This window comes from Danio rerio, chromosome 20 (genome assembly GCF_052040795.2).
Source record: "Danio rerio strain M-AB ecotype USA chromosome 20, GRCz13ab, whole genome shotgun sequence".
NCBI lineage: Eukaryota > Metazoa > Chordata > Actinopteri > Cypriniformes > Danionidae > Danio > Danio rerio.
This window is the reverse complement of record NC_141040.1, coordinates 58327948-58355560: the sequence shown is the minus strand read 5'-3', so window position 1 is coordinate 58355560 and position 27613 is coordinate 58327948. Positions and strand designations below refer to the sequence as shown.

General features: G+C 33.4%; 1 protein-coding gene and 2 long non-coding RNA genes across 6 annotated transcripts in view; 2 read left to right on the top strand and 1 right to left on the bottom strand.

The window, feature by feature from the left end:
* LOC147839513 (uncharacterized) overlaps positions 1–27613 on the top strand; it is a 243096-nt gene that overhangs the window by 182944 nt on the left and 32539 nt on the right. The gene's annotated exons all lie outside the window — the stretch shown is intronic.
* The window catches only part of ppp2r5cb (protein phosphatase 2, regulatory subunit B', gamma b), a 61272-nt gene that overhangs the window by 10048 nt on the left and 23611 nt on the right, over positions 1–27613 (top strand). Inside the window, 4 exon segments of one of the 2 annotated variants that reach the window (NM_001362603.1) lie at positions 4815–4996; positions 17821–18020; positions 22958–23068; positions 25051–25143. In NM_001362603.1, the coding sequence (NP_001349532.1) occupies positions 4903–4996; positions 17821–18020; positions 22958–23068; positions 25051–25143 (498 nt within the window). In that variant the 5' untranslated portion in view covers positions 4815–4902. 2 annotated transcript variants of the gene reach the window in all.
* Positions 5264–27613, bottom strand: part of LOC147839507 (uncharacterized) — a 519823-nt gene continuing 497473 nt past the window's right edge. The window contains exons 1-4 of one of the 3 annotated variants that reach the window (XR_015519173.1): positions 10601–11717; positions 9947–10408; positions 9081–9903; positions 5264–6190 (exon numbers count right to left, since the gene is read on the bottom strand). This is a non-coding gene — a long non-coding RNA (uncharacterized LOC147839507). Of the gene's footprint in view, positions 7201–8279; positions 9904–9946; positions 10409–10600; positions 11718–27613 lie in introns of those variants that run through there. The other 2 variants (XR_015519174.1, XR_015519175.1) reach the window with 2 other exon arrangements.

The window sequence follows — 27613 nt, the reverse complement described above, 5'->3', positions numbered from 1 at the left end:
TTATATTCACAAAAATGTAGACGGCACTCTCTAGTGGATTTGTAATCTGAAACATACAGCAAAATGTACCCAAAGTAACGTATTTCATATTCGCAAAAATGTAGACAGCACCCTCTAGTGGATTTGTAATCTGAAACGTACAACAAAACGTACACAAAATATTATATTTTATATTCACAAAAATGTAGACGGCACTCTCTAGTGGATTTGACATCAGAAATGTACTACAAAACGTACCCAAAGTAATATATTTTATTATAACAAAAATGTAGACGGCACTCTCTAGTGGATTTGTATTCTGAAACGTACAACAAAACGTACCCAAAATATTATACTTTATATTCACAAAAATGTAGACGGCGCCCTCTAGTGGATTTGACATCAGAAATGTACTACAAAACGTACCCAAAGTAACGTATTTCATATTCGCAAAAATGTAGACAGCGCCCTCTAGTGGATTTGTAATCTGAAACATACAACAAAACGTATCCAAAGTAATATATTTTATATTCACAAAAATGTAGACTGCGAACTCTAGTGGATTTGACATCAGAAAAGTACAACAAAACATACCCAAAGTAACGTATTTAGATTCATGAAAATATGCACAGCGCCCTCTAGCAGATTTGATGTTTTAAACAAATTAAAAAACATAGCCAAAGTAACATATTTCAGATTTGCAAAAATGCGGACAGCGCGCTCTTGTGGATTTATTATATATAAAAAAAACATGCCCTAAATGAGGTATTTTAGAGTTACAAAAATGTAAATGTAAAGTATTTCAGAGAGTCGTGTTAAAATAGTAGTTAATGTTAAATTAAACTCATGCAAATACATTATTAAAATGCAATGTTTTGAATGCACTGTACGTTATTGAACAGCTATATTTTTAGTACACAAAGATGACTAAATACTGAAACAAATAATGAATGATACATTTAGTAATGTTACAGTAGCTAATGTTAAGTAATCGAACCATATGGTAAAGTGTGACCTATATAATTGTATCCTTAGTGTGTGATTTGTAGGTGGTGTGTGTGTGCGCGCGCGTGTGTGTGTGTGTGTGTGTGATGGATCTGGAAGTCCTGCTTGTTCTCCTGCAGCTGCAGGTGTTGAAATGTGGTTTTCCTGTCAGTGTTTCTCTGCGGCGACTGTTTGTCATGCATTTGTGTCTCGAAATGTTATGTCATCATTTCTCTTTGCTTACCATCAGTGGGAGAGCGCTTGTGTTTCCGGCTCAGGTGAAGCCAAGATGTGGCGTTTCTCGTACAAAGCCTGTGAATTAGGAAGTCGGCAGATACTGTATGACGTACTGCTGGCGTATTTCTGCATTTTTCACTGGAACACATCCATTTTTTTTTCCAAATATCTAACAATTCCTAAATTAAGAAGTATGTGCTAGACAATATTGTCTTGTTTTAGGAAATAATACGCCAAAATTAAGTCTGTTTTTTTTTAAAAAACATTCCTTAAACAAGTTGAAAAATCTTGACCAAAAGTAATCCTTAAATGATGTACATTTTTAAAGATTGAGATTTTTGCCTAAACTGAAAGCTGAAAATATGAGCTCCTCATTGATGCGTCTTTGCATTGAGGATTGGAGAATATTTGGCTGAAATGCATGAATTTGAGGATTAAAACATGTAATTGTAACATGTAAATGTAAAACATGTAAATGTAATTATTGAGAAAATCACCTTTAAAGTTGAATAAATGAAGCTTTTATCAATGCATTTCACTAATCAAACTTTGGGCTTTGATATTTGATATATATTTGTAATGAAACTTGTTTTTGACCTAATACTCTAGTGATTTTTGGCATCAAAGAAAAATCGCTAGTGTTTTTGATTATTGACTATAAAATAAAATCTAACGTGGAATAAATGAAGGTTTTATCAATGCATTTCACTAATCAATCATTGAGTTTTGATATTTGATCGATGTTTTAATGAAACTTGGTCTTTACTTAGTATTGTAATGATTTTTGGCTTAAAAGTAATCTTGCTATAGTGTGTTTTTGACTGTTGACTATTAAAAAAATTGATAGATTGAGATCTAATCAAATAAATTAATCAAATTGATAGATTGAGATCTAATCAAACATTGAGCTTTGATATTTGATATAAGTTTGTAATGAAACTTGGTTTTTCCCTAATACTCCAGTGATTTTTGACATTAAAGAAAAATCGCTAATGTTTTTGATTATTGACTAGGGATGTAACAATATTGTAAATACCGTCATACCGCAATAGTCATTTCTTTCAATATTAGCGTAGGCGCATGACTCAATAAAACTATATTTCTGAGAAAAGTTTGCTCAGGCGAATGAAGTGAACGGGAGATAGCGGGAACTACAATTCCCATCAGCCTAGGCGTGGCCATCATCCGTCGCGGTCTGTTGTCACTACAGATCCAGTAATGTGGAAATGGAGTGTGCTGCAGGGAAGAAAAAGAGCTGGAAATGATCGAACCTAAAGCAAGTTTTAAATCAGATGTGTGGAAGCATTTCGGTTTCGTTCCAAAAAGATACGAAAAAGGAGAAAAGGTGACAGACATAGAAAAAAACTGGTATGCAGGCACTGCCAGACTGTGGTGAAATATAAGTTGGGGAATACGACTAAAAACAGTCATGGGGACTGCAGAACACAGCACACTTGTTAGATTGATGCAGACGTTGACTTTGACCTCAAAGAGACCTCTATCTCACTCATGGCTTGTCCTCTCAAGTGGTGGAAAGACAATGCACAACGTTACCCACTGCTGTCAACCTTGGCTAAAATGAGAGGGTTTTTTTCTGTCGCAGGGGACATGCCCAGAGACCCCAGCTTTCACCAGATTATAGTTATATGATAATTTTCCTTAAAAAACCCATCTCTATCTGAGTGAGTGAGTGATTAAATGTTGAATGTGATGAGTTTTCAACAATACTAAATTAAAACTTTATTTTTTTTTATATGGTTTAATAGTTTTTTGTTATTAAAATTGAAAAATTGAAGTACCTGTTTCGAAACTTACAGATAGACGGCTGATTTGTATGTCATTGATATGTTCAGTGCTAAGGTAAATAAACACTTTTGGCACTTTTTTCGAGTCTTTTCATTAGTTTTGTTTTTCCTGTAAATTATTCAATAAATACTGTACCATGCCATTCATACCGAGGTATTATCATACCGTGAAATTCTGATACCGTTACATCCCTATTATTGACTATAAAACACAATCTAAAGTTGAATAAATTAAGGTTTTATCAATGCATTTCACTAATCAAACATTGAAATTTAATATATTTACTGCAGCTTATTTTTTCAATAAATAAAATATCCCATAAAAACTCTGCATGTGTCAGCCAAAAGTTGATTAAATTAAACCATTTTACTAATCAACCATTGAGTTTTGATATTTGATATATATTTTAATGAAAATTGGTCTTCTTTACTTAATATTTTAGCGATTTTGGCATTGAAGATAAATCAGTACAGTGTGTTTTTGACTATTGACTATAAAAAATCGAAATATTGAGGAAAATCAACTTCATAATTGAATAAATGAAGCTTTTATCAATACACTTCACTAATCAAACATTAAGTTTTGCTATATTTACTGCAGCTAATTTACAAACTCATCAATAACTAAAATATCCTATACAAACTCTGCGTGTATCAGCCAAAAGTTGATCAAATTAGGCTATTAGTCATGATTGTTTCACTAATCCACCATTGAGTTTTGATATTTGATCAATATTTAAATGAAACTTATTCTTTACTTAATATATGAATGATTTTTTGACATTGAATAAAAATTTCTACAGTGTGTTTTTGATTATTGACAATAAAATGCAATCCAAATATTGAGAAAATCAACTTTACAGTTAATTAAATGAAGCTTTTAGCAATGCATTTCACTAATCAAACATTGAGCTTTCATATTAATCAATGTTTTAATAACACTTATTCTTTACTTAGTATTGTAATGATTTTTGGCATAAAAGAAAACTTGGTACAGGGTGTTTTTGACTATTTAAAATGTTTTAATATTGATAAAAGTTAAATAAATGAAGCTTTTATCAATGCATTTCACGAATTAAACATCGAGTTTTTATATTTTTACAGCAGCTAATTTACAAATTCATCAATAAATAAAATATCCTATAAAAACTTTGCATGTTTCAGCCAAAAGTTGATCAAATTAAACCCTTAGCCATGGTTGTTTTACTAATCAAACATTGAGTTTTGATATTTGATATATGTTTTCATGAAACTTGGTCTTTACTTAATACTCTAGTGATTTTTGGCATTGAAGATAAATCAGTACAGTGTGTTTTTGATTATTAACTGTTAAAATAAAATGTAAATATTGAGAAAATCACCTTTAAAGTTGAATAAATGAAGATTTTAGCAATGCATTTCACCAATCAGACATTGAGCTTTGATGTTTTTATGTCTATTTGAGTAAAACTTGGTCTTTACTTAATGTTTTAATAATTTTTGGCAAGTTGCAATTGGTACAGTGTGTTTTTGACTATTAATTATTAAAATAAAATCTAAATAGTTGAATAAATGAAGCTTTTGGCAATGCATTTCACCAGTCAAACATTGAGTTCTGATATATTTACAGCAGCTATCAATTTAAAATGTCCCATTAAAACTCTGCATGTGTCAGCCAATCAAATCCACATGTCCCGCCCCCCAGAGCCCCCTCCAGCCAATCAGCAGCCTCCCCACTCAGCCCTCTTCTGGTTCAGATCACATGACATCTTTCAGCCAATCGACAGCCTCCTTTTGCTGGGTGACATCACTGCCTGGCTGCTTCCCTCCAGCAGCAGAGCTTCATTTTCTGCTGAGAGTGCTTGTGCTAAAATGGAGGCTAGCAGCTCGATTTAGCCCGAACCGTTTGGACTTTTAGATGTTGACATGCTCTAAAGACGAGGCCAGGATGGTTCTGGATGCTCCCAGCGCAAACGGGCCCTTTCAGCCGGTGGCTCTGATGCACTTTAGAGGTGAAATGTTTATTTTATTTATGTGTGTCTGTCTGTCTGCGCAGAGAGAGAGAGAGAGAGACGGGGAAGGTTGCTATGCCATGATTTGTGGCCGCAGTTGCGAAGGCTGAAGAATTTGCAACATTTAGAGGCTTTTTTGGGTGCAATATTAAACATAATATGAGTCTGGAGGACAAAACAATCCATTTTTGTAGATTGAGATTTGTGCATCATCTGAAGGATGATAATGTCAGCTCTGCATTGGTGTGTGGTTTGTGTTTTGGATTGAATAAATGAAGCGTTTATCAGTGCATTTCACTAATCAAACATTGAGTTTTGATGTATTTGCAGCAGCTTATTTACAAAATGATCTCTACTTAATATTCTGATGACTTTTGGCATAAAAGAAAAATTGTATTTGTGCCTGTTGTCAGAACCAGACCTGTGCAACTTAAAACTGCTTTATGGGTCACAAATATTAATTAAAGCTTCCCAATGTTGGGTCAAATATGGACAAACCCAAGCACTGGGTTGATTTTGTTTATTAAATTTAAACACATCGTATTTATAATGTTAGCAGAACACAGAACCAGTCAGAAGCTCTGCATTGGTGTGTGGTTTGTGTTTGGATTGGACATGGGCTGAATTCTTCATCTAAATATTGAGAAAATCACTTTTAAAGTTGAATGAATGAAGCTTTTAGCAATGCATTTCACTAATCAAACGTTGAGTTTTGATATATGATCAATATCTTAATGAAACTTGGGAAACTTAATATTTACTTAATATTCTAATGCTTTTTGGCAACTTCAAGATAGTTTTAAGAGTCACAAGTGTGTAATTAAGCTAAACACAAATAATGCTGGTTTGTCATAACCCAATGTTGGGTCAAATATGTACAAACTCAACCATTGGTTTAATTATTTCTTCCTAAATTTAAACGTATTCTTTTGCAATGCCTATTTTTAATGTTATCAGACACAAAATCAGTCAGAATATTGAGAATTGAGAGTTGAATATTTCAGCTTTGCATCAATATTTACTTTTGAATTGGAGAATATTTGACTGAAATGCAGGAATCTGTGTTCAAACTTTTTTAAATATTTAGAAAATCACCTGTAAAGTTGAGCAAATGAAGCGTTTATCAGTGCATTTCACTAATCAAACATTGAGTTTTGATGTATTTACAGCAGCTTATTTACAAAATGATCTCTACTTAATATTCTGATGACTTTTGGCATAAAAGAAAAAAATGTATTTGTGCCTGTTGTCAGAACCAGACCTGTGCAACTTAAAACTGCTTTATGGGTCACCAATATTAATTAAAGCTTCCCAATATTGGGTCAAATATGGACAAACCCAAGCACTGGATTGATTTTGCTTATTAAATTTAAACGCATCGTATTTATAATGTTTGCAGAACACAGAACCAGTCAGAAGCTCTGCATTGGTGTGTGGTTTGTGTTTGGATTGGAGGATATTTGACTGAAATGCATGAATTCTTCATCTAAATATTGAGAAAATCACTTTTAAAGTTGAATGAATGAAGCTTTTAGCAATGCATTTCACTAATCAAACATTGAGTTTTGATATAAGATCAATATCTTAATGAAACTTTGTCGTATATTCTAGTGATTTTTGGTAACTTAAAGCTAGTTTTAAGGCTCACAAATGTGTAGTTAAAAGCTACACACAAACAATGCTGGTTTGTCATAACCTAATATTGGGTCAAATATGGACAAACACTGCCATTGGGTTGATTTTTATTTTTATTAAATTTAAACAAATATTATTTTAAATGTTATCAGAGACAAAACCAACCACAAGTGTCCATTTTTGTAGATTGAGATTTGTGCATGATCTGACGGAGGATTATATCAGCTCTGCATTGGTGTGTGGTTTGTGTTAGGATTGGAGAATATTTTACTGAGATGCGGGAATCTGAGCATTCAACAAGTAAAATATTGAGAGTCACCTTTAAAGATAAATAAATGAAGCGTTTATCAGTGCATTTCACTAATCAAACATTGAGTTTTGATGTATTTGCAGCAGCTTATTTACAAAATGATCTCTACTTAATATTCTGATGACTTTTGGCATAAAAGAAAAATTTGTATTTGTGCCTGTTGTCAGAACCAGACCTGTGCAACTTAAAACTGCTTTATGGGTCACAAATATTAATTAAAGCTTCCCAATGTTGGGTCAAATATGGACAAACCCAAGCACTGTGTTGATTTTGCCTTTTAAATTTAAACATATCGTATTTATTTTGTTAAACTAGTTTTAAGTGTCACAAATGTGTAATTAAAAGCTACACAAATAATGCTGATTTGTCGTAACCCAATGTTGGGTCAAATATGGACGAACCCAACCATTGGATGAATTATTTTGTCTGAAGTTTAACCATGTTGTTTTGCGATGCTCTATTATTAATGCTATCAGATTTTGATGACTGATGTTTTTGTATTATCTTTGTAAGGTTGCTATGCCATGATTTGTGGCCGCTGTTGTGAAGACTCAAGAATTTGCAACATTTAGAGGCTTTTTTTAGGCAATATTAAACATAATATGAGTCTGGAGGACAAAACAATCCATTTTTGTAGATTGAGATTTGTGCATCATCTGAAGGATGATAATGTCAGCTCTGCATTGGTGTGTGGTTTGTGTTTGGATTGGAGGATATTTGACTGAAATGCATGAGTTCTTCATCTAAATATTGAGAAAATCACTTTTAAAGTGGAATAAATGAAGCTTTTAGCAATGCTTTTCACTAATTAAATGTTGAGTTTATATATATTTATATATAAAATTTACTTAAAATTTAGATTTAGATTTTTGGCAACTTAAAGCTAGTTTTAAGGCTCACAAATGTGTAATTAAAAGCTACACACAAACAATGCTGGTTTGTCATAACGCAATGTTGGGTCAAATATGGACAAACCCAACCATTGGATCGATTTATTCATTTATTTTTTTATTAAATTTAAACAATTATTATTTTTAAATCCATTTTAATCCATTTTTGTAGATTGAGATTTGTGCATGATCTGAAGGAGGATTATATCAGCTCTGCATTGGTGTGTGGTTTGTGTTAAGATTGGAGAATATTTTACTGAGATGTGGGAATCTGAGCATTCAACAAGTAAAATATTGAGAAAATCACTCTCAAATAAATGAGAGTGATTGCATTTATCAGTGCATTTCACTAATCAAACATTGAGTTTTGATGTATTTGCAGCAGCTTATTTACAAAATGATCTCTACTTAATATTCTGATGACTTTTGGCATAAAAGAAAAAATTGTATTTGTGCCTGTTGTCAGAACCAGACCTGTGCAACTTAAAACTGCTTTATGGGTCACAAATATTAATTAAAGCTACCCAATATTGGGTCAAATATGGACAAACCCAAGCACTGTGTTGATTTTGTTTATTAAATTTAAACATATTGTATTTATAATGTTAGCAGAACACAGAACCAGTCAGAAGCTCTGCATTGGTGTGTGGTTTGTGTTTGGATTGGACATGGGCTGAATTCTTCATCTAAATATTGAGAAAATCACTTTTAAAGTTGAATAAATGAATCTTTTAGCAATGCATTTCACTAATCAAACATTGAGTTTTGATATATGATCAATATCTTAATGAAACTTGGGAAACTTTAATATTTACTTAATATTCTAATGATTTTTGGCAACTTCAAGATAGTTTTAAGAGTCACATATGTGTAATTAAGCTAAACACAAATAATGCTGGTTTGTCATAACCCAATGTTGGGTCAAATATGGACAAACTCAACCATTGGTTTAATTATTTCTTCCTAAATTTAAACGTATTCTTTTGCAATGCCTATTTTTAATGTTATCAGACACAAAATCAGTCAGAATATTGAGAATTGAGAGTTGAATATTTCAGCTTTGCATCAATATTTACTTTTGAATTGGAGAATATTTGACTGAAATGCAGGAATCTGTGTTCAAACTTTTTTAAATATTGAGAAAATCACCTGTAAAGTTGAGCAAATGAAGCGTTTATCAGTGCATTTCACTAATCAAACATTGAGTTTTGATGTATTTGCAGCAGCTTATTTACAAAATGATCTCTACTTAATATTCTGATGACTTTTGGCATAAAAGAAAAGGGAGTAGTTTTCCCCTGTGCGACTTAAAACGGGTCAAAATATGGAAATAAAGGCTACACCATTAAAACATCGCTGGGCTGTCATAACCCAATGTTGGGGTAAATATCAACCATTGGCTTGATCTATTTTTTATTTAATGTAAACGTATACTATTTTTAATCTTACCAGGGACAAAACCAGCCAGAAGCGTGCATTTTTGAAGATTGATATTGTTGCAGAATCGGAGAGTTGAATATTTCAGCTTTGCATTGATGTGTGTGTTTTTAGGATTGGAAAACGTTTGGCTGAAATGTATGAATCTGAGCGGCGTTCAACACAATGTAAATAATAGGAATGGATACCAAAACCCGGTACTTTATCGGTATCAGTGCTACATTATAAAAGGCAGAAGTATCGATAAGCTCTGACGTTAACGGCTCTGCTCTCGGTACTGGAGAATTACTGCTGAATAAACACTACTTACAGTTGTATAATCTAACTGACCAACCTTTTCTAATAGGGTGTATGCCGAGCTAGTGTTGAAAGTACACATTTATAAAACTACTTAGTGAATTACAATTCCTGAGAAAAACTACTCCATTACAGTAATTTGAGTATTTGTAATTAGCTACTCTACACCACTGATAAGCAGAAACGTGAGCAATCTGGCTAAAGCCTAGTTCACACTAGAGGATTTTAAGCCTGATTTGAGCCCGATTTGGAAGTTAACGAGCTCGCCGACAGATCGGGCTGTGATCGGGAAGAAATCTGCGGGTGCTCGGCGCTCGCCGCGCTTTATGTGTGAACTACTGAACAACGCATCAACGAGGCTCGCTGACGCGTCGCCGACACCTCGCAGACGGAAATCCAACATTCAGCATGCTGAATATTCCAGAGCAGTCGGCCGACTCAACCCCACGTGTGGTCAGATGTAGTGACGAGCTGCAGCCAATGAGAGAGCAGATCAGCATGAGCTGAATGCCTGTGTGTTCAGGAGCTCAGCAGAAACATCTGTGATTGGTCAGAATGGGCATCGCTGCACTCGCTTCATTCTGCGTTAGCACAGACATGAGAGTAGGATATATTAACAGTGAAACTAGAATTCTGTAACTATTAGAATTACCATACTGCTCATTCTGACCGTTCTCATATGAAACGCCATATAGCACAACATATTTACATTCAAAGCTATTATTGAGATATTAAAATTAAGCTTTGAATGTCTGGCATCATATTTAATGACACCATTACCCTAAAAATATAATATTTTGTTGGTAATACAGCCTATAAATATGTAGTTAAGATACTAAAACACTTAAAGGTCTTGGCTTTCATTTTCACTTTCAAACAGGAGCTATTCGGCACAGAATCTGCTGTTTTGAAAGATATCTGCAGTAAATTGATGTTTTTGCCATCAGAAAGTTTTGTTTATGTTAGCAGGAAGTTGCCAGGCAAGAAAATGCACACATATTTAAAGTCACAGTGAAAAGTATCAGACATGCATGCAGTCATTTTGACCAATATGGTAATTTAAGGCAGAAATGCTCAGTTCTTTACTGTTTTGTAATAAAAAAAAAAATGACAATGTCAGAAAGAAATACACTGATAGTTAGAAAACGGCAGGGTGTTATTTGTTAGTTTTATTTCAAAGAGTTAAACAATTACAAAAATTAAAAACTCTGTGTATCTATCCACTGGAGCCTGCAGATGAGTGATTAATGCGCTGATTTGACGATGTTTTTAAATGCTTTCTCCAAAGCTTGATAAGCTGTCAGTGATGTCATCAGCACACAAGCAGCCAATAGTGTTCAGCTTTTTTCTGCTGACTCCTCCCTCAACATTTCATTGGCTGTGGTTTTGGTAGCTTGAATGAGCTGATGGGGAATGAGTTGTTGTCAGATCATGTAGTGTGTGACCCCCCTCTTGTGGATCGTTCACAGAGTGTTGCGTAGTGTGAACACCACAGAGATTAAAAGACACAAAGTCAAGTCATGTAGTGTGAACGGCACAGCGATCTGCTGATGTTTACAATCCTGTAGTGTGAACTAGGCTTTAGTGAAAGTGTCTTTCAGGAGTGCATCAACTGCAACGCAAAGTTTTGACTGCCTAGTTACTAATGGGAACCTTACATCATCCACATCGCTATGTCAGCAGTCAGTCACCTAAGTTAGTATAATATTAATAGTTTAATAAACACACATTCGGTTACAATGAAAACAGTATTTTATTCTGCAGTAGCCTAAATAAATCTAATGCTTTTACATCAGCTTTATTTACAAATTAGCCTATGAAGAGCCTAATAATAAACTATGCTTATTAAGATATGATATAAAAAAACTACTTAATTTTACACTGCAAGATGCTCTAAAAAAGTATTAAAAGCACAGTTAACTTCCAAAACACTGTTAACTCATTTATGTGAATGTGTTAATGAAAAATCATCAACATTATCTGATTATTCCACTTCATTTTGCACCTTAAAGAGGCTATTTTCAACTGCAGGGAGCACAAGAAACCAAGAAAGATCACGACTTCAGCCAGAAAAACTCACACATTTCCTCCAGAAGAACGATTAAAATGTGAGAGGCATTTTCCTTTAAGCCATTGTACATTCTTTTACAGGAAAAAAAAATATTCATTTGTTTTACATTTATTGGATTCATTTATTTTACATTAAATATTCTATAAAGCCTCCTTTCCACTGCACACGACAAGCGCCAGTCCGGAAGTCATTCATTTCCAATGGAGAGCAGTCCGGGAGCTGCGTTCCGATCATCTCCGTATGCGGAAAATTCAGATCCGAATTGAGCTGTGGATCCGTTGAAATATTTGAACTCCTGTGACTAGACCGTATGAGACCTGCCGACCGGATTTGATGTATTCCAGTGTTGTCTAAGCAGATCCGTGCGCGCGAGATGAGAAATATTAATTTATTTGGTTATTTTTTAAAAAGTCTATGTTAAAAACGAACTTTTCTGTTCATAAATGTAAGTAAGAAAGTTATCAAAATATAAATTTTGAATGTTGTCTCCAATATTTTAGCGGTCTATGAGTTTCTAGTATTCATTCATTCATCCATTTTCATTCATCTTGCATTTGCCCTCCTTTATTTCGGACACTGTGAGACTCAACTTCTCCCCCGTGGTGCACGACAACACAGTCGTATCCAAATGTTGTGTGCAGTGGAAAGGCGGCTTAATAATAAAATAAAGTGTTGATAATTCTGATCAGGTAGTTTTTTTCATAAAGAAACACTGCAAAAAGTGCAGATAAAAGAACCTATTAAGTACCGAATCGATAAGCGAAGCGAATCGATTTTTTTTTTTTGCACCGTCGTTGTATTTGCACTGTCATTTTATTTGCACTGTCTGTACTTTGCACTGTCTGTTTTTTTTTTTTTGCACTGTCGTTGTATTTGCACTGTCATTTTATTTGCACTGTCTGTATTTTGCACTGTCGTTGTATTTGCACATCTGTATTTTGCACTGTCTGGAGCCAGAACTTATTATAGCACACGTGCTGCTGATGATGTGACAGTAAAAGTGATTTGATTTGATATTAATAAAACTAGCAATAACGTTAAAACCTTAACGATACCCATCCCTAGTAGTGTATAATTGCATTGATATATATATATATATATATATATATATATATATATATATATATATATATATATATATCATGATCTCCAAACGCAGTGTGTTGACATTGGCTCTGTGGTTCAGATGTGAGTGTCGTCGCAGTGTTTTTGACATGTCGACCGCAGCCGCCACTCCCATCAGCTGAAAGGGAAGCGCGAGTTGAGTTTCTCACAGGCGTGACCTTTACACATCGGCTGCAGGACCAAAATAATGAAGACAACAAACCTGTGAAGCTGTTAATAATCATACATGCTGATGTGTTTGCAGTGCGGAGTCGAGTTGTTTTGATCACTTTTGGCCTGTTTGTGCCTGGTGTTAGGATCAGAGACTGATGATGCGTGTTAAATACGAGAGTAAACAAAGGTGCAGAACATGCTGTGATTTTTGGGAAGAGCCACCTGTTAGACAATGTGCTGAAATCAAGCTGGGGTTCTTGAAGTGTGCAGTTGTAAAAATGCAATGTATTTAAGTACTAGAACCCTGTAATGCAACGCATGAGATAACGGTCAGAAAACTGAGTTTGAAAAATAAAAGTCTACGAAAAGTGCTTCTTGTCTGATGCATTGGGCTGTGATTATTATATTATATTATATTATATTATATTATATTACATTACATTACATTACATTACATTACATTATATTATATTATATTATATTATATTATATTCAATTATATTATATTATATTAATTTAAATTATATTATATTATATTATTTTCAATCATATTATATTATATTATTTTCAATTATATTATATTACATTATTATATTATATTATTTTCAATTATATTATATTATATTATTTTCAATTATATTATATTATATTATTTTCAATTATATTATATTACATTATTATATTATATTATTTTCAATTATATTATATTACATTATTATATTATATTATTTTCAATTATATTATATTATATTATTTTCAATTATATTATATTACATTATTATATTATATTATTTTCAATTATATCATATTATAATATACTATTTTCAATTATATTATATTATTTTCAATTATATTATATTATTTTCAACTATATTATACTATATTATTTTCAATTATATTATATTATTTTCAATTATATTATATTATTTTTAATTATATTATATTACATTATTATATTATATTATATTATTTTCAATTATATTATATTATATTATTTTCAATTATTTTATATTATATTATTTTTAATTATATTATATTACATTATTATATTATATTATATTATATTATATTATATTATATTATATTATATTACATTACATTATTATATTATATTATATTATTTTTAATTATATTATATTACATTATTATATTATATTATTTTCAATTATATTATATTACATTATTATATTATATTATTTTCAATTATATTATATTACATTATTATATTATATTATATTAATTTCAATTATATTATATTATATTATTTTCAATTATATTATATTATTTTATATTATATTATTTTATATTGCATTACATTATATTATTTTAACTTATATTATATTATATTATATTATATTAAATTACATTATATTATTTTAGATTACATTACATTAAATTAAATTATATTATATCCAGGTATCCCTAATAATAATGTGTATTTAGAGACATTTTGTCTTGAAAATATGAACTTTAAGACTCCACTATACCTATTTTTGACCAATTCCGCTTTCTGAATCATTCATTCAGCTTCAGTTGTCATCATATATTTAAGCTGTTTGAGTAATAAATAAACTATTTTCTAAATAATTAGTAATAAAAAGCAGTGCTAAAACCCCTGCGCAGCCTTGCGGGGTGTCCGCTTTGAGGAGCACAGGATTTCATCTCTGTTATTCGCAGGTGATATTGTTCTGTTGGCTTTATCACACATGGACCTTCAGCATGCACTGGCGCGGTTTGCTGCCGAGTGTGACGTGGTAGGGATGAGAATCAGCACCTCCAAGTCCGAGGCCATGGTGCTCCACTGGAAAAAGATGGATTAGAGCTTGGAGTAGAGCCGCTGCTGCTCCTCCACATTGAGAGAAGTCTTGAGAGATGCCTCCTGGACACCTGCCTAGTGAGGTGTTTCAGGCATGACCCACTAGGAAGAGGCCTCTTGAAAAACCCAGGACACTCTGAAGGGGCTATTGGCGTACTTGCACTGTGTACAATTACCTTAAACCGCTTTCATTTTAATTATGCTCAGGCACGTGATCATACTTTCATTATCACTCGTGATGTGTTTTTACCTGCTTTCTTTTGGTCATTTTTGGTAATATAGTTTAGTTATCATCCTTTACAATAACATTTCTTTAATATGAGATTAAGTCCCCACTTGTGTGTAGTAACTGCTGATCTGGGACCTTTAGCCAGGACAGATTACTGTGCATATTTTAGATGCATGACAATAGATCTTTTTAAATGTTAATAAAAATAAATTGTTGAATAATATGCATGTATACAGCTATATATTTGCTTGTTTTGACACATTTAAATATGTGCCAAAGAAATAATTATTTCTTTTTGGTGTGGTTAGAGATGAATTTGGTAAAACCTTTATTCTGAGCCCTAAAAAGTCATGTCAAATAAAAACCACTTGCAATGCGACACAACCCATTTGCTCATGCACAGTGAGCAAGCTCACACACAACACACACAAACAGTGAAATGAATGAGGAGGGATGTGGACCACACAACATCTAAATTAAGTCATTTTAGTATGTCAAAGTCACATTTATTTATATAAAATATATTTTCCAAGTAGGGTTGTAACGGTATGAATTTTTTACGGTATGATAATCGTCTAAAACAATACCACGGTTTGACGGTTTCGCGGTATACGGTATGTTACAAATGTTACAAAATAATAGAACAGTGAAGCAAATTTGACTTTTTCCAAATAATATATTTTCAGTTACTATAAACAACACCACTAACAATGAACAAATAAAAATAAGAAAATAATAAATAATGTGTCAAAGTCCAAATAAAGTCCAAATAAACATGGTGCAAATCCTCAGTAAAAAAAATAGATATAAATATTTACTATACTATAAATAGTTACATAACGAAACTAGATTCAATATGGAACATCCTTAGGCTTTATGTGCCAGCATGGATATGGTTGTCTGTGGATATGGATTTGGATATGGTTGTCTGCAATGCAGACAAACAGCTGCATCTTCATTTGCGTCTTTTGAAAACAGCAAGAGCAGCAGTTCGTCTTTGCTGTGTCACTGTTTTGTCATGTTTCTGTGCTGCTGTGCATGCAAAAGTACTTAGTATGAGAATTATTTCATGCAAAACTTTTTTTTGCGTTTTATTTAGCCGCGCATAAATGTATGCCTATCTCTCATTCCGTGTTGTTCAAAAAGCTCAGTGTTGGTCCACAAACAAAAGCGAAACCTATGCTTATTGGTTGTGATATAGCGAGTTTGAACCAATCTGGGCATGGAGGAGGGACAATGCATCAATGTATCATGTCTGGTTTGTCCAGAGACACAGTGACGAGCGTTTCTTTGTCAAATCAGCGTGGTCAAATTTTGATGACGTAACCGCACTGATTCCGGAGCCTCTGAAAGTCCGCGAATGTTATGTGATACAGCACTGGAAAGCTGAGATTCTCTTCTTTATGCCAATCTTTGAATTGTATGAATCGGATCAGCGGATCAAAAGTTATTAAACATTAAAGAGCAATACTTATTTTTAGCCGCGGACGGCTGTCTCGGTCTTTAAGGGTTAAAACCGTTGATATGCAATTGTTCATGGTATGATAATCGTGCACGTTCAAATCGTGGTAGACCGTCATACCGGTATATTGTTACAACCCTATTTCCAAACAACAAAATTGTGGCTAGTGAAAATGGCAGGTGGCTAGTAATGTTGGAAATCTACTAGCCACAGTGGCTGGTGATCAAAAAAGTTAATGTAAAGCCCTGATTATAATAGTGTGTCAGGCATGTCATGTGGAGTCTGCCTTAAGGTTAGCATCTGAAGCTAAAGCACAAAATAACGGAAATGGTCAACTCTATTTGGAAAACAGAATCAGTTCAATTATCAGTAAATAAAGCACAGCAGAGACCCAACAGACCAGAGGTGAATACGGTGCTATTCCTCAGCTCTCCACTGTTGAGATGTTGTATTTAAGAGTGTATTAGTCAGGTGTGTGTCCTCCTCAAACTGCTCCTGTGTGTAGCACTAGTGTCCTCCACATCTCCTCCTCCTTCTGTTGTGTTGTGATGTGATTTTTGACTGTGTAATAACTCTAATCATTCAGCGGAGTGATATGGAGCTGCAATGTGCTCAAAACCTGCCGGAAATACTTTAGCTGGCTTAACCAAACACCTTAGAGCAGTGGTTTCCTCGAGGGGTCGCGGGACAATGAAGGAGGGTCGCCTGGTGATTTAAAAAAAATCTATTTATTATTATTAAATCATATAAGAATGACCATATTTTATCCATAACCTACTGAAGAGAAAAAATATAGTCGTTTATAAATACTATATAGTTACTATAGTAGCTTATAGTTACTAGTTCTATTGGATTGCGACCCCAGTGGTAATTACATTATATTAAAGACACAGCAATAGCGTCATATGCAGCAGATTGATTTTATAACACCAGGTTAAAGTTTCTGGCCCATTTACAGCACTGACATTAAACGAAGAATATACCTGGGTGTATTGGTGTGTGTGTGACATTGCATGCAAGCTTTCTGTATTCATAACCAGGATATTGGGCATCGCGAGTCACTGGCATCGTCATATTGAGGGGCGCAGGCTGAAAAGTTTGGGAAGCCCTGCCTTAGAGCATGGGTCTCGAACTGGATTCCTGGAGGGTCTCAGCTCTGCACAGCTGTGCTCCAGTCCTATTTAAATTAAACACAGCTGATCCAAATAATCAAGGTGTTCAAGACTACTAGAGCAGCAGGTGTGAGTTGGAGGTTATATCTGCAGAGCTGTGGCCCTCCAGGAATTGAGTTTAAGATCACTGCCTTAAAATGACCATCAGCCAATCAGAGTCTAGCGTTCAGCAGACCTGTAGTGCAAGTTGATTCATGCGACTGACGGGTGTTTTTGCTTGTTTTCAGATGTTCCTCCCGCCGAGCAGGAGAAGTTATTCGTGCAGAAGTTGCGCCAGTGCTGCGTTCTCTTCGACTTCGTTTCCGACCCGCTGAGCGACCTGAAATGGAAAGAAGTAAAGCGTGCGGCGCTGAGCGAGATGGTGGAGTACATCACCCACAACCGGAACGTCATCACAGAACCCATCTATCCGGAGGTGGTGCACATGGTGAGCACTGGTTCTTTCTCAAATATTTCCCTCATAATGTTTATTAGATTCAGGAGTTTCTCACAGTATTTCCTCTAATATTTGTTCTTCTGGAGAAAGTCTGATTTGTTTTATTTCGGCTGGGATAAAAGTAGTTTTTAATTGTTTAAAGCCATTTTAAGGTCAATATTATTCGCCCCTTCAGCAATATTAGTGTTGGATTGTCTCCAGAACAAACCACTGTTATACAATGACTTGCCTAATTACCCTAACTTTACCCTAATTACCCTAGTGAAGCCTTTAAATGTCACTTTAAGCTGTATAGAAGTGTCTTGAAGAATATCTAGTCTAATATTATGTGCTGTCATCATGGCAAAGAGAAAATAAATCAGTTCTTAAACTATTATGCACACAATTTATTAAATAAATAAATCCCTTTTGAAAAGATTGATTTGCTTAATAAATTATGGAGTCGGACCTTCTTTGTTACCTGATATTTGCAGTTGAAATAGAGGTATCACAACCAGCAAGTGTTTTTTTTTTTTTTAATCAAAACTGACCCAGGCTCCTCTCAAAAGATAATAAGAGGATGTACAAGAGGCATCATTGTGGATAAAACATTTAGTTTTATTTACATTCATTCATTCATTAATTTTCTTGTCAGCTTAGTCCCTTTAATAATCCGGGGTCGCCACAGTGGAATGAACCAACTTATCCAGCACATTTTTACGCAGCGGATGCCCTTCCAGCCGCAACCCATCTCTGGGAAACATCCACACACACACACACACACTTTAGCTTACCCAATTCACCTGTACTTCATGTCTTTGGAATGTGGGGGAAACCGGAGCACCCGGAAGAAACCCACGTGAACACAGGGAGAACATGCAAACTCCACACTGAAACGCCAGCTGAGCATAGGCTCGACCCAGCGACCTTCTTGCTGTGAGGCGACAGCACTACCTACTGCGCCACTGCGTCGCTGCTTTTATTTGAACAAAAACTTTAATTGAGAATTTGTCATGGGTATGAACAATTTCAGGCTTCGCTGTGTATGTATATTGGTATTTGTAATAGAGGTGTGAATAGGAATGGGTTTTGTTAAGGTTTTAACGGTATTATTACTTTTATCGATACCACTTATCAGTTCGGTATCAGTAACGGTTCTCTTATCTGTACTTTTTGTAGTGTTTTTTTATGAAAAAAAACCCCAAATGGAACAGATTTAACTGATTTATTTATTATTACGTTTTTAATGTAAAATAAATGAAACTAATAATTGTAAAACAAACTAATATTTTTTTTTCTGTAAAAGAATGTACTATGGTTTAAAGGAAAATGACTCTCAGTTTTTTTACCGTTCTTCTGGAGGAAATGTGTGAGTTTTCTGTAATATTACAAATTAAAGTAATTGTAATTACTTGTGCACCTTGGTATATTAAGTAAGGGTGTCACCTTTGATTTAAAAATCGAAATCGATTGAAATTTATGCTCAATTTCGATTATCAAATCAAAAAATAGAATCATCGATGCTGCCACGCCCCCATGTCACGTCAGCTTGGCTTGCCAAGCGGGAAAAAAAAAAAAAACGCTTGTTGAACTGCAGACGCAGGAGACCCGTTGACAGAGCTTAAACCCTCTCCTCTTTCAATGAAGTCGCCGGTGTGGAAGTATTTTGGATTTCCAGTGAGTTATGTTGACAAAACACAGTTTGCAAGTTCTGCTATGTACGTATTAAGGTTGAGCCGATAGAAGATGGGCACATCGCGATCCTCCCTGGAGGTGGTAATTATGTGTGTAACTTACATTCATTCATCTATTGTATGATTTGTTTATGGGTAAAACAAAGACCATGCAGGTCAGGTAGTTTAAACGGTAGGCTACAAATAATTAATTCGTAATTTATTAATTAATTATTCTTACACGAAAATCGAATCGAAAATGTAATCGAATCGAGGATTTGGAGGATCGTGACACCCTTAATATTAAGGTTTATGAGAATGCTAAACAGTAAACACTTACTAGTTTTACTTTAAATGTATTTTTATATTTAAACAATTTTTTTATTTTTTACTTTTTAATATTTTTATATTTAAATACTGTAAAAAAAATCGTAAAACAGGTCAAATGACAACAAAAACCCCCCCTTAAAATTACGATAAAATGTTTGTTGAAATAAAGTGCAAAAAAATAAATCTACAGATGGTTTCATTAAAATGTTTACAAAGAGACACTGATTTTACAGACTTTTCCAAGATTATTACAATCAAATACGTTTAATAAAGTTACACAATAAGAGTTTTACTTTCTTTGTAAACGTCTTACTGAAAATATCTGTAGATTTATTATTATTATTGCACTTTATTTCAACATTTTACCGACATTTTCAAGACATTTTACCGTAATATCATGCTTTTTGTTTGGCAGCCGTAGCTGCCAGTCATTTGACCTTATTTTTACGATTTGTTCACAGTGTATTTTTGCACATTTTTACATTTAACTACAGTTAAATATCTTACATTTATTTAAACCTATTTGTATGCACATTTACAGTCAATTAAAATAAATAATTTCCCATTCTTCATTCAGTCATTCATTTTCCTTCCAACATATCCAGCACGTTTTTACGCAGCGGATGCCCTTTCAGCCGCAATCCATCTCAGGGAAACATCCATACACTCTCATTCACACTCATACACTACAGACAATTTAGCCTACCCAGTTCACCTGTACCGCATTTGTTTGGACTGTGGATGAACACGGAGGAAACCCACGCAGAAACCAGCGACCTCCTTGCTGTGAGGCGACAGCACTACCTACTGCGCCACTCCATCGCCCATTTCCCAGTTTTATGCACGTATAAACTTCGTGATTTTACATTGTATGCACATTTACATGCAGTTCATCAGAAATTGAATCCTATTTTACATTTTTAGCACATTATTCTGACATGAATTTCAGATGCATGATTCTGTGGCCCATAGAAGGCTGCGTGTGAACCTGTTGCTCCTCAGTGTTGTCCTATCCTCCTTTTAAGGGTGTGTTTTTGGGATTGACCCGCCGTGGGCTCTGCCAGCTGCAGTTATTCCTGCGCTCAATCGCATCCCTTTGATATTTATTAGACCCGCAGCTGATGTTAAGCCTATCCAAGTGCAAATGGACTTGAGAAATAAGCATGATAATGTGTTCTCTTCAGCATCACGTCTCCTCAAACACACACACACACACACACACACTTTGATGATTAAAGCCAAGAACTTCAAAGTGCTGCGATCGGGAGGATTAAAACCCTTTCCTATGATTAATTTGCGCATGTGGTGCCACGTTTCATTAATCCACGAGCGCTCATTCTCAAATCATATGCACTGTTTTAAATAAAGAAAATTGGGTCCAACTTTATTCTGTGGCATCTTTGTTGAGACTGCTGGGTAATATTAACTCATTAATGATCTGTACTCGCTCTATATGCTTAAGGGATGATTGTGGGTTAGCTTCAGGTTTAGTTGTGTGAGAAAATTGTATTTATTTTACTTTGGATGAATAAAAAAACATTAAAAACTGCCGTGAGCAAAATTATTCACCCCCTTAACCTAATTAACCTAGTGAAGTCTAACTGCACCTAAGTCTAATGTCACTTTAAGCTGAGTTCTTGCACAATATCTAGTAAAATATTATGTACTGCCATCGTGGCAAATAAATGATTTATTAAAACTATAATGTTTAAATATGTTTAATAAAATTCTCTTCATTAAATAACCCTTTGGGAATTATTTGTAAAGTATCAAAATGTCTAATAATTTTGTCTCAAGCTTCGTGGCATTTATGTACTAACAAAAGGAAAATACATCAATGAATTAAATGATAATAAATACAATAAATAATAACTATAATATTAATAACTATGAATAAATATATAAGTTAAGGGCGAACTCACATTATGTACAGATGCCTTGAACCGTGCCAAAGCACGCTTGCCCCCCCCGCACTCACATTGCATTTGCACCTGAGCACGCTTATGTCATCGATGATGCGTTCAGTAAGAAGCGCTCAGCGCAGTGGACACTTAAGAACTTAAGAAATAAATAACCACAATAAAAGAATAAATAAAACAATAACTACAAAAAATAAATAACACTAATGTTAATAACTACAATAAAAATATTTAAAAAATAACAATAACTGCAATAAATAATAATAATATTAATCATAAAAATAACTACAATAAAATAAGAACTAAATAAATAAATAACCACAACAAAAAGAGTAAATAACAACAATTACTACAATAAATAAATAATAATATTAATAACTACAATAAAAATAAATAAAATAACAGTAACCACAATAAATGAATGATAATAATAAATATTAATAATAATAAAAATAAAAATAACGCTATTAACTACATTAAAATAATAACTAAATAAAAATATAACCTCAATAAAATAAATTACTACAATAAACAAATAACAATAATGTTAATAACTACAATAAAAAACAATAAATAAAATAACAGCAACTACAATAAATAAATAATAATAGTAAAAATAACTACAATAACAATAATTAATAACTAGAATAAATAAATAATATTAATAACTACAACAAACTAATGGATAAAACAACAAACTACAAACAAAAAAAAACTAATAAAAAAAACTATGAAACAAACAAACAAATAAACAAACAAGCAAGCAAGCATGCAGTGGTAGTAGAATATACAGTCAAGCCAAATATTATTCATCCTGGAACATGAATAATTTCGTGTATATACAGTAGTAATAATAGAAAATAAATGAGTATGAATAAAAAAAAAAAACAATAAACCAATTATTTTTCTTAAATCAAAGTAAAGGGTGTTTTCCAGGTCTGTAAATGAGATCCTGATGTTGTTTGCTGTTCAAACTCTGTAAGTAATTAAACTCTTATATCAGTGTATTATATTTTGTGTGTTTAAGTTTGCAGTCAACATGTTCAGGACGTTACCGCCGTCATCCAACCCAACGGGAGCTGAGTTTGACCCAGAGGAGGATGAACCCACACTGGAAGCGGCCTGGCCTCACCTGCAGGTCTGAATGCCTTACAGAAAATACACATTACACGTTGATCAAACTCACAGTTCATCTGTAATTATACATTATTTATTGTGTTTACTGATTATTGCGCTCTGACATATTACTGTGATTTATTTATTTTGATTTATTTTTTTTAATACAAATTTCTTTTTCTTTTTTTGATTGTATTCTTATTGTGTTTTGTGTACTTTGAGTAATTTTTATTATTATCATTATTAAGATAATGATTTATTATTATTATTATTATTATTGTTATAATTATTGTTATTATTATTATTACTGTTAATATTGTTATAATTTTTTATTATAATTATTGATATTATTATTATTATTATTACTGTTTATATTATAATTTTTTTATTATAATTATTGTTATTATTGTAATAATTATATTTATTTTTATAATTATTAATTTTATTATAATAATTATTATTGTTATTATTTTATAATGATAATGATAATAATAATTTTTATTATTGTTATTATTATTATTATTATTATTACTATTATTATAAATAATAATAATAATAATAATAACAATAATAATGTGTTGTTATTATTATTAATAATATTGTTATTATTATTGTTATTATAATTATTATTGTTATTATTATTATAATTATTATAATAATAATAATTATTGTTATTTGTATTGTAATTGTTGTTGTGATTATTAATATAAGTATTGCTAGTAATATTATTATTTTTATTTTTTATAATAATAATAATATTGTTATTATTATTGTTAATATTATAATGATAATAATTATTGTTATTATTGTTATTATTATTATTAATAATATTTTTTATTAATATTGTTGTTAATATTGCTCTTGTTGTTGTTTTTATTATTATTATTTTGTTATTATTATTTTTATAATATTAATAATAATAATTATTACAATTATAATTATTGCTATTATTATTATTATAATTATTATTATAAAAATAATAATGTTATTACTATTGTTGTTTTTGTTATTATTATTATTATTATTATTATTATTATTAAGACATCTGTAATGTTGCAAAATTTAGTTTTACATTACTGTTTCATGTTCTCACAAAAACATTTTTCTCATTGATAATATTTTACTCTGCAATCTGGAATTTTTTTCAGTCAAATAAATGCAACCGTTAAAAGACATAGGATATTATATATATATATATATAATCATATATATTTACAATTAAAATAAAACTAATATATATATATATATATATATATGTGTGTGTGAAGGATTTGGAAATGCTAAATGATAATGAATTACTGATTTAAATCACTTTGCATGCAACAACAATATTGCATTCTTTTTATTCTCATCATCATCATCATTATTATTATTATGGTGATGATTATTATTATTATTATTATTATGATGCACTGTGTCTGTGTGTATTTGTATGTATGTACTGTACTTCAGTGCATCTGGAAAGTATTCATAACGCTTCAGCTGAATTGAGCACAGGTGAACTCCAATGAAGCTGCTGAAACATCTCAAGAATGATCAGGAAACAGAATGTACCTGAGCTCCATTCAAAGCTTCACATCAAAGGCTGTGAATACTGGTGTACATGTGATTTTACAGCTTTTTATTTTTAATAAATTTGCAACAATTTCAGAAACTCTTTGTTCACATTGTCATTATGGGGGATTGTGTGTAGAATGTTGAGGAAATTAATCAATTTTGGCATAAGGCTGTCACATAAACAAATGTTGAAAAAGTGAAGCGCTATCAATACTTTCTGAATGCACTGTATGTATGCATGTATATCAGTACAGTAATTTTCATCATTTAAAAAAATCTATCAAATATATCATGTATTTATTGATTGATTTAGAAAAGCTAAAATATTAATAATAAACAAATAACTGTACTTTTAAATCACTTTGCGTAAAGGTGAATGTTGAATGAATGTTTTTCTCTTCACATTTTTCAAAACTAATGCTATAAATCCTGCTTCTCCTTCCACAGCTCGTCTATGAGTTTTTCCTGCGGTTTTTAGAGTCACCAGACTTTCAACCAAACATAGCCAAGAAATACATCGACCAGAAGTTTGTGTTGCAGGTGTGTAGAAAACCGCTCCGAGTGTGTTTACGTTCATCTCATGTGGTCAGGGGTCTGTTCTTCACACCGCGCTTAAATGATCTTCTGATCCAGGATCTGTTCATCTTGATAACTGATCTCTGGCTAATTCGGTTGTTTAAACAAGCTCGCAAATCAAGATTAAAATGTCTGGATGAACTGTGTGTTGTGAAGGACAGATCCATCCATCCTTCATATCATGATCAGCAAAGCAGCGATTGGCTGATGGCGCAGCCGCATAATGACATCATCTGATTAATATTCAATTATCCATGTGAGCAAAATTGCATTGGGGAAAAATAGCTGGGGCGGCACAGTGGCTAGCTAGAGGTTGCTGGTTCAAGTCTTGGCTTGGTCAGTTGCCGTTTCTGTGTGGAGTTTGCATGTTCTCCCCGGGTTGGCGTGGGTTTCCTCCGGGTGCTCCGGTTTCCCCCACAGTCCAAACACATGCGCTATAGGGGAATATGTGCGAGTGTGTGTGTGAATGAGTGTGTGAATGAGTGTGTATGGGTGTTTTCCAGTACTGAGTTGCAGCTGGAAGGGCATCCGCTGCGTAAACCATGTGCTGGAATAGTTGGCGGTTCATTCCGCTGTGGTGACCCCTGATTAAAAAGGGACTAATCCGAAGGAAAATGAATGATTAAATGAAAATGAGTCTATAGGCCTATTAAGTCACTAATAAATGTTCTCTCAGAACCCCTTGGAGAGGATCACACCTGTGGCACTTTTTATATCTTATATTTCGGTGTGTAGATTACATACATTTTATTTAATTAAAAAATACTTCACATTTTTCAGATCTGTTTTGCCACTTTTCCTATAGGGAACCTGTAGGTACTACTGTAGGGAGGTCTGTCACAATAATCAATACATGGACTTATCACACAACACATGGATGTGACCTTAATGATGCAATATATATATTGCCCGTATCTAAAATAACGATTCAAGCAACAATTTAGCTGATTGTGCAACATCTCTATCTCTATTGGAGGTGCCAGTGTCAGTATGTTTATAACACTCTAGTATTTACTACAAATTATTCATTCATTCATTTTCTTGTCGGCTTAGTCTCTTTATTAATCAAGGGTCGCCACAGCGGAATGAACCACCAACTTATCTTGCACGTTTTTACGCAGCTGATGCCCTTCCTGCCGCAACCCATCTCTGGGAAACAGGCACGTGCACACATAGGGCTCAACCTGTACACTGCACATGCCCTTTTTAGTCTTGGATAGAAAGTGCCCTTCCAAAATGATCAAAAGTGCCCCCGCGACGCGACACACCCTCGGTCCCACCCTTCAGTAGGCGCGCGACAACACCACTCTTGAGTACGCGCGCGACAACACAGCTGATTAGGAGGGGGGGTTGGCGCGTGTACTAAAGAGCGCGCGCCTACTAAAGAGCGGTGTTGTCGCTCTTTAGTACACGCGACAACCACCCCCCCCCCCTCCCGCTCTTCAAAAATGTATTCCTGCACATGCCCTTTGGACGGTCTCTGCACGGGCCTGTTGGGAAACATCCACACACACATTCACACACACACTCATACACTACACACAATTTAGTCTACCCAATTCACCTGTATCGCATGTCTTTGGGCTGTGGGGGAAACCGGAGCACCCGGAGGAAAGCCACGCGAACGCAGTGAGAACATGCAAACTCCACACAGAAACTTCAACTGAGCCGAGCCGAGGTTAGACCCAGCGACCTTCTTGCTGTGAAGCGACAGCACTACCTACTGCGCCGCTGAATCGCCCTACTATAAATTATTATAGTATATTTGTATACTATGCGTGCCTGACGGCAGAAAATAGATCTGCCTCTGTTACTGTTCACCCTGCACTTTATCGTTAACAGTTATTATTTATTTATTTAGGATATGCGTTTTCACATTCTGACTCCTATGCCAAGTTATTACCTGTTAAAATGATTAGAATTACATGACATATTCTTCAGAATGAAATATGATGTGTTCATTGTAAGAGTGCACTTGCACTGTGATGATATTACATTGGCAATCAGGCATTATATAATGATGAGTGGCATAAAATGACAGTAATATTGTTTATCACAGTACATTTTGGTGCAATATATACTACAATAAAAACTAGATATTGTGACAGGCCTAGCTATAAGTACTACTGTTCTAACCGGTCTAATGCTGCCTACATGAAATAAGCTGCTGATCAGGTTTGTGTATTCACACCTGTTGCTATTACAACAGCTGAGTTTTGAAGAATGAAACCATCCTGACCGTGTCAGATCGTCAATAAACAAATCCAGCTAACTCGGTAATCCACGTATGAACACACCTAATGGTGTAAACATGTATTTACGCTGTACAGCACATTTCGGTAGTTTAATTGTGCTCTACAACAAAATTGAAACTGAAATGTAGATCAGGAGTGAAAAATCAATCATTAAAGGAGCTGTATGTAAGCTTTTGACT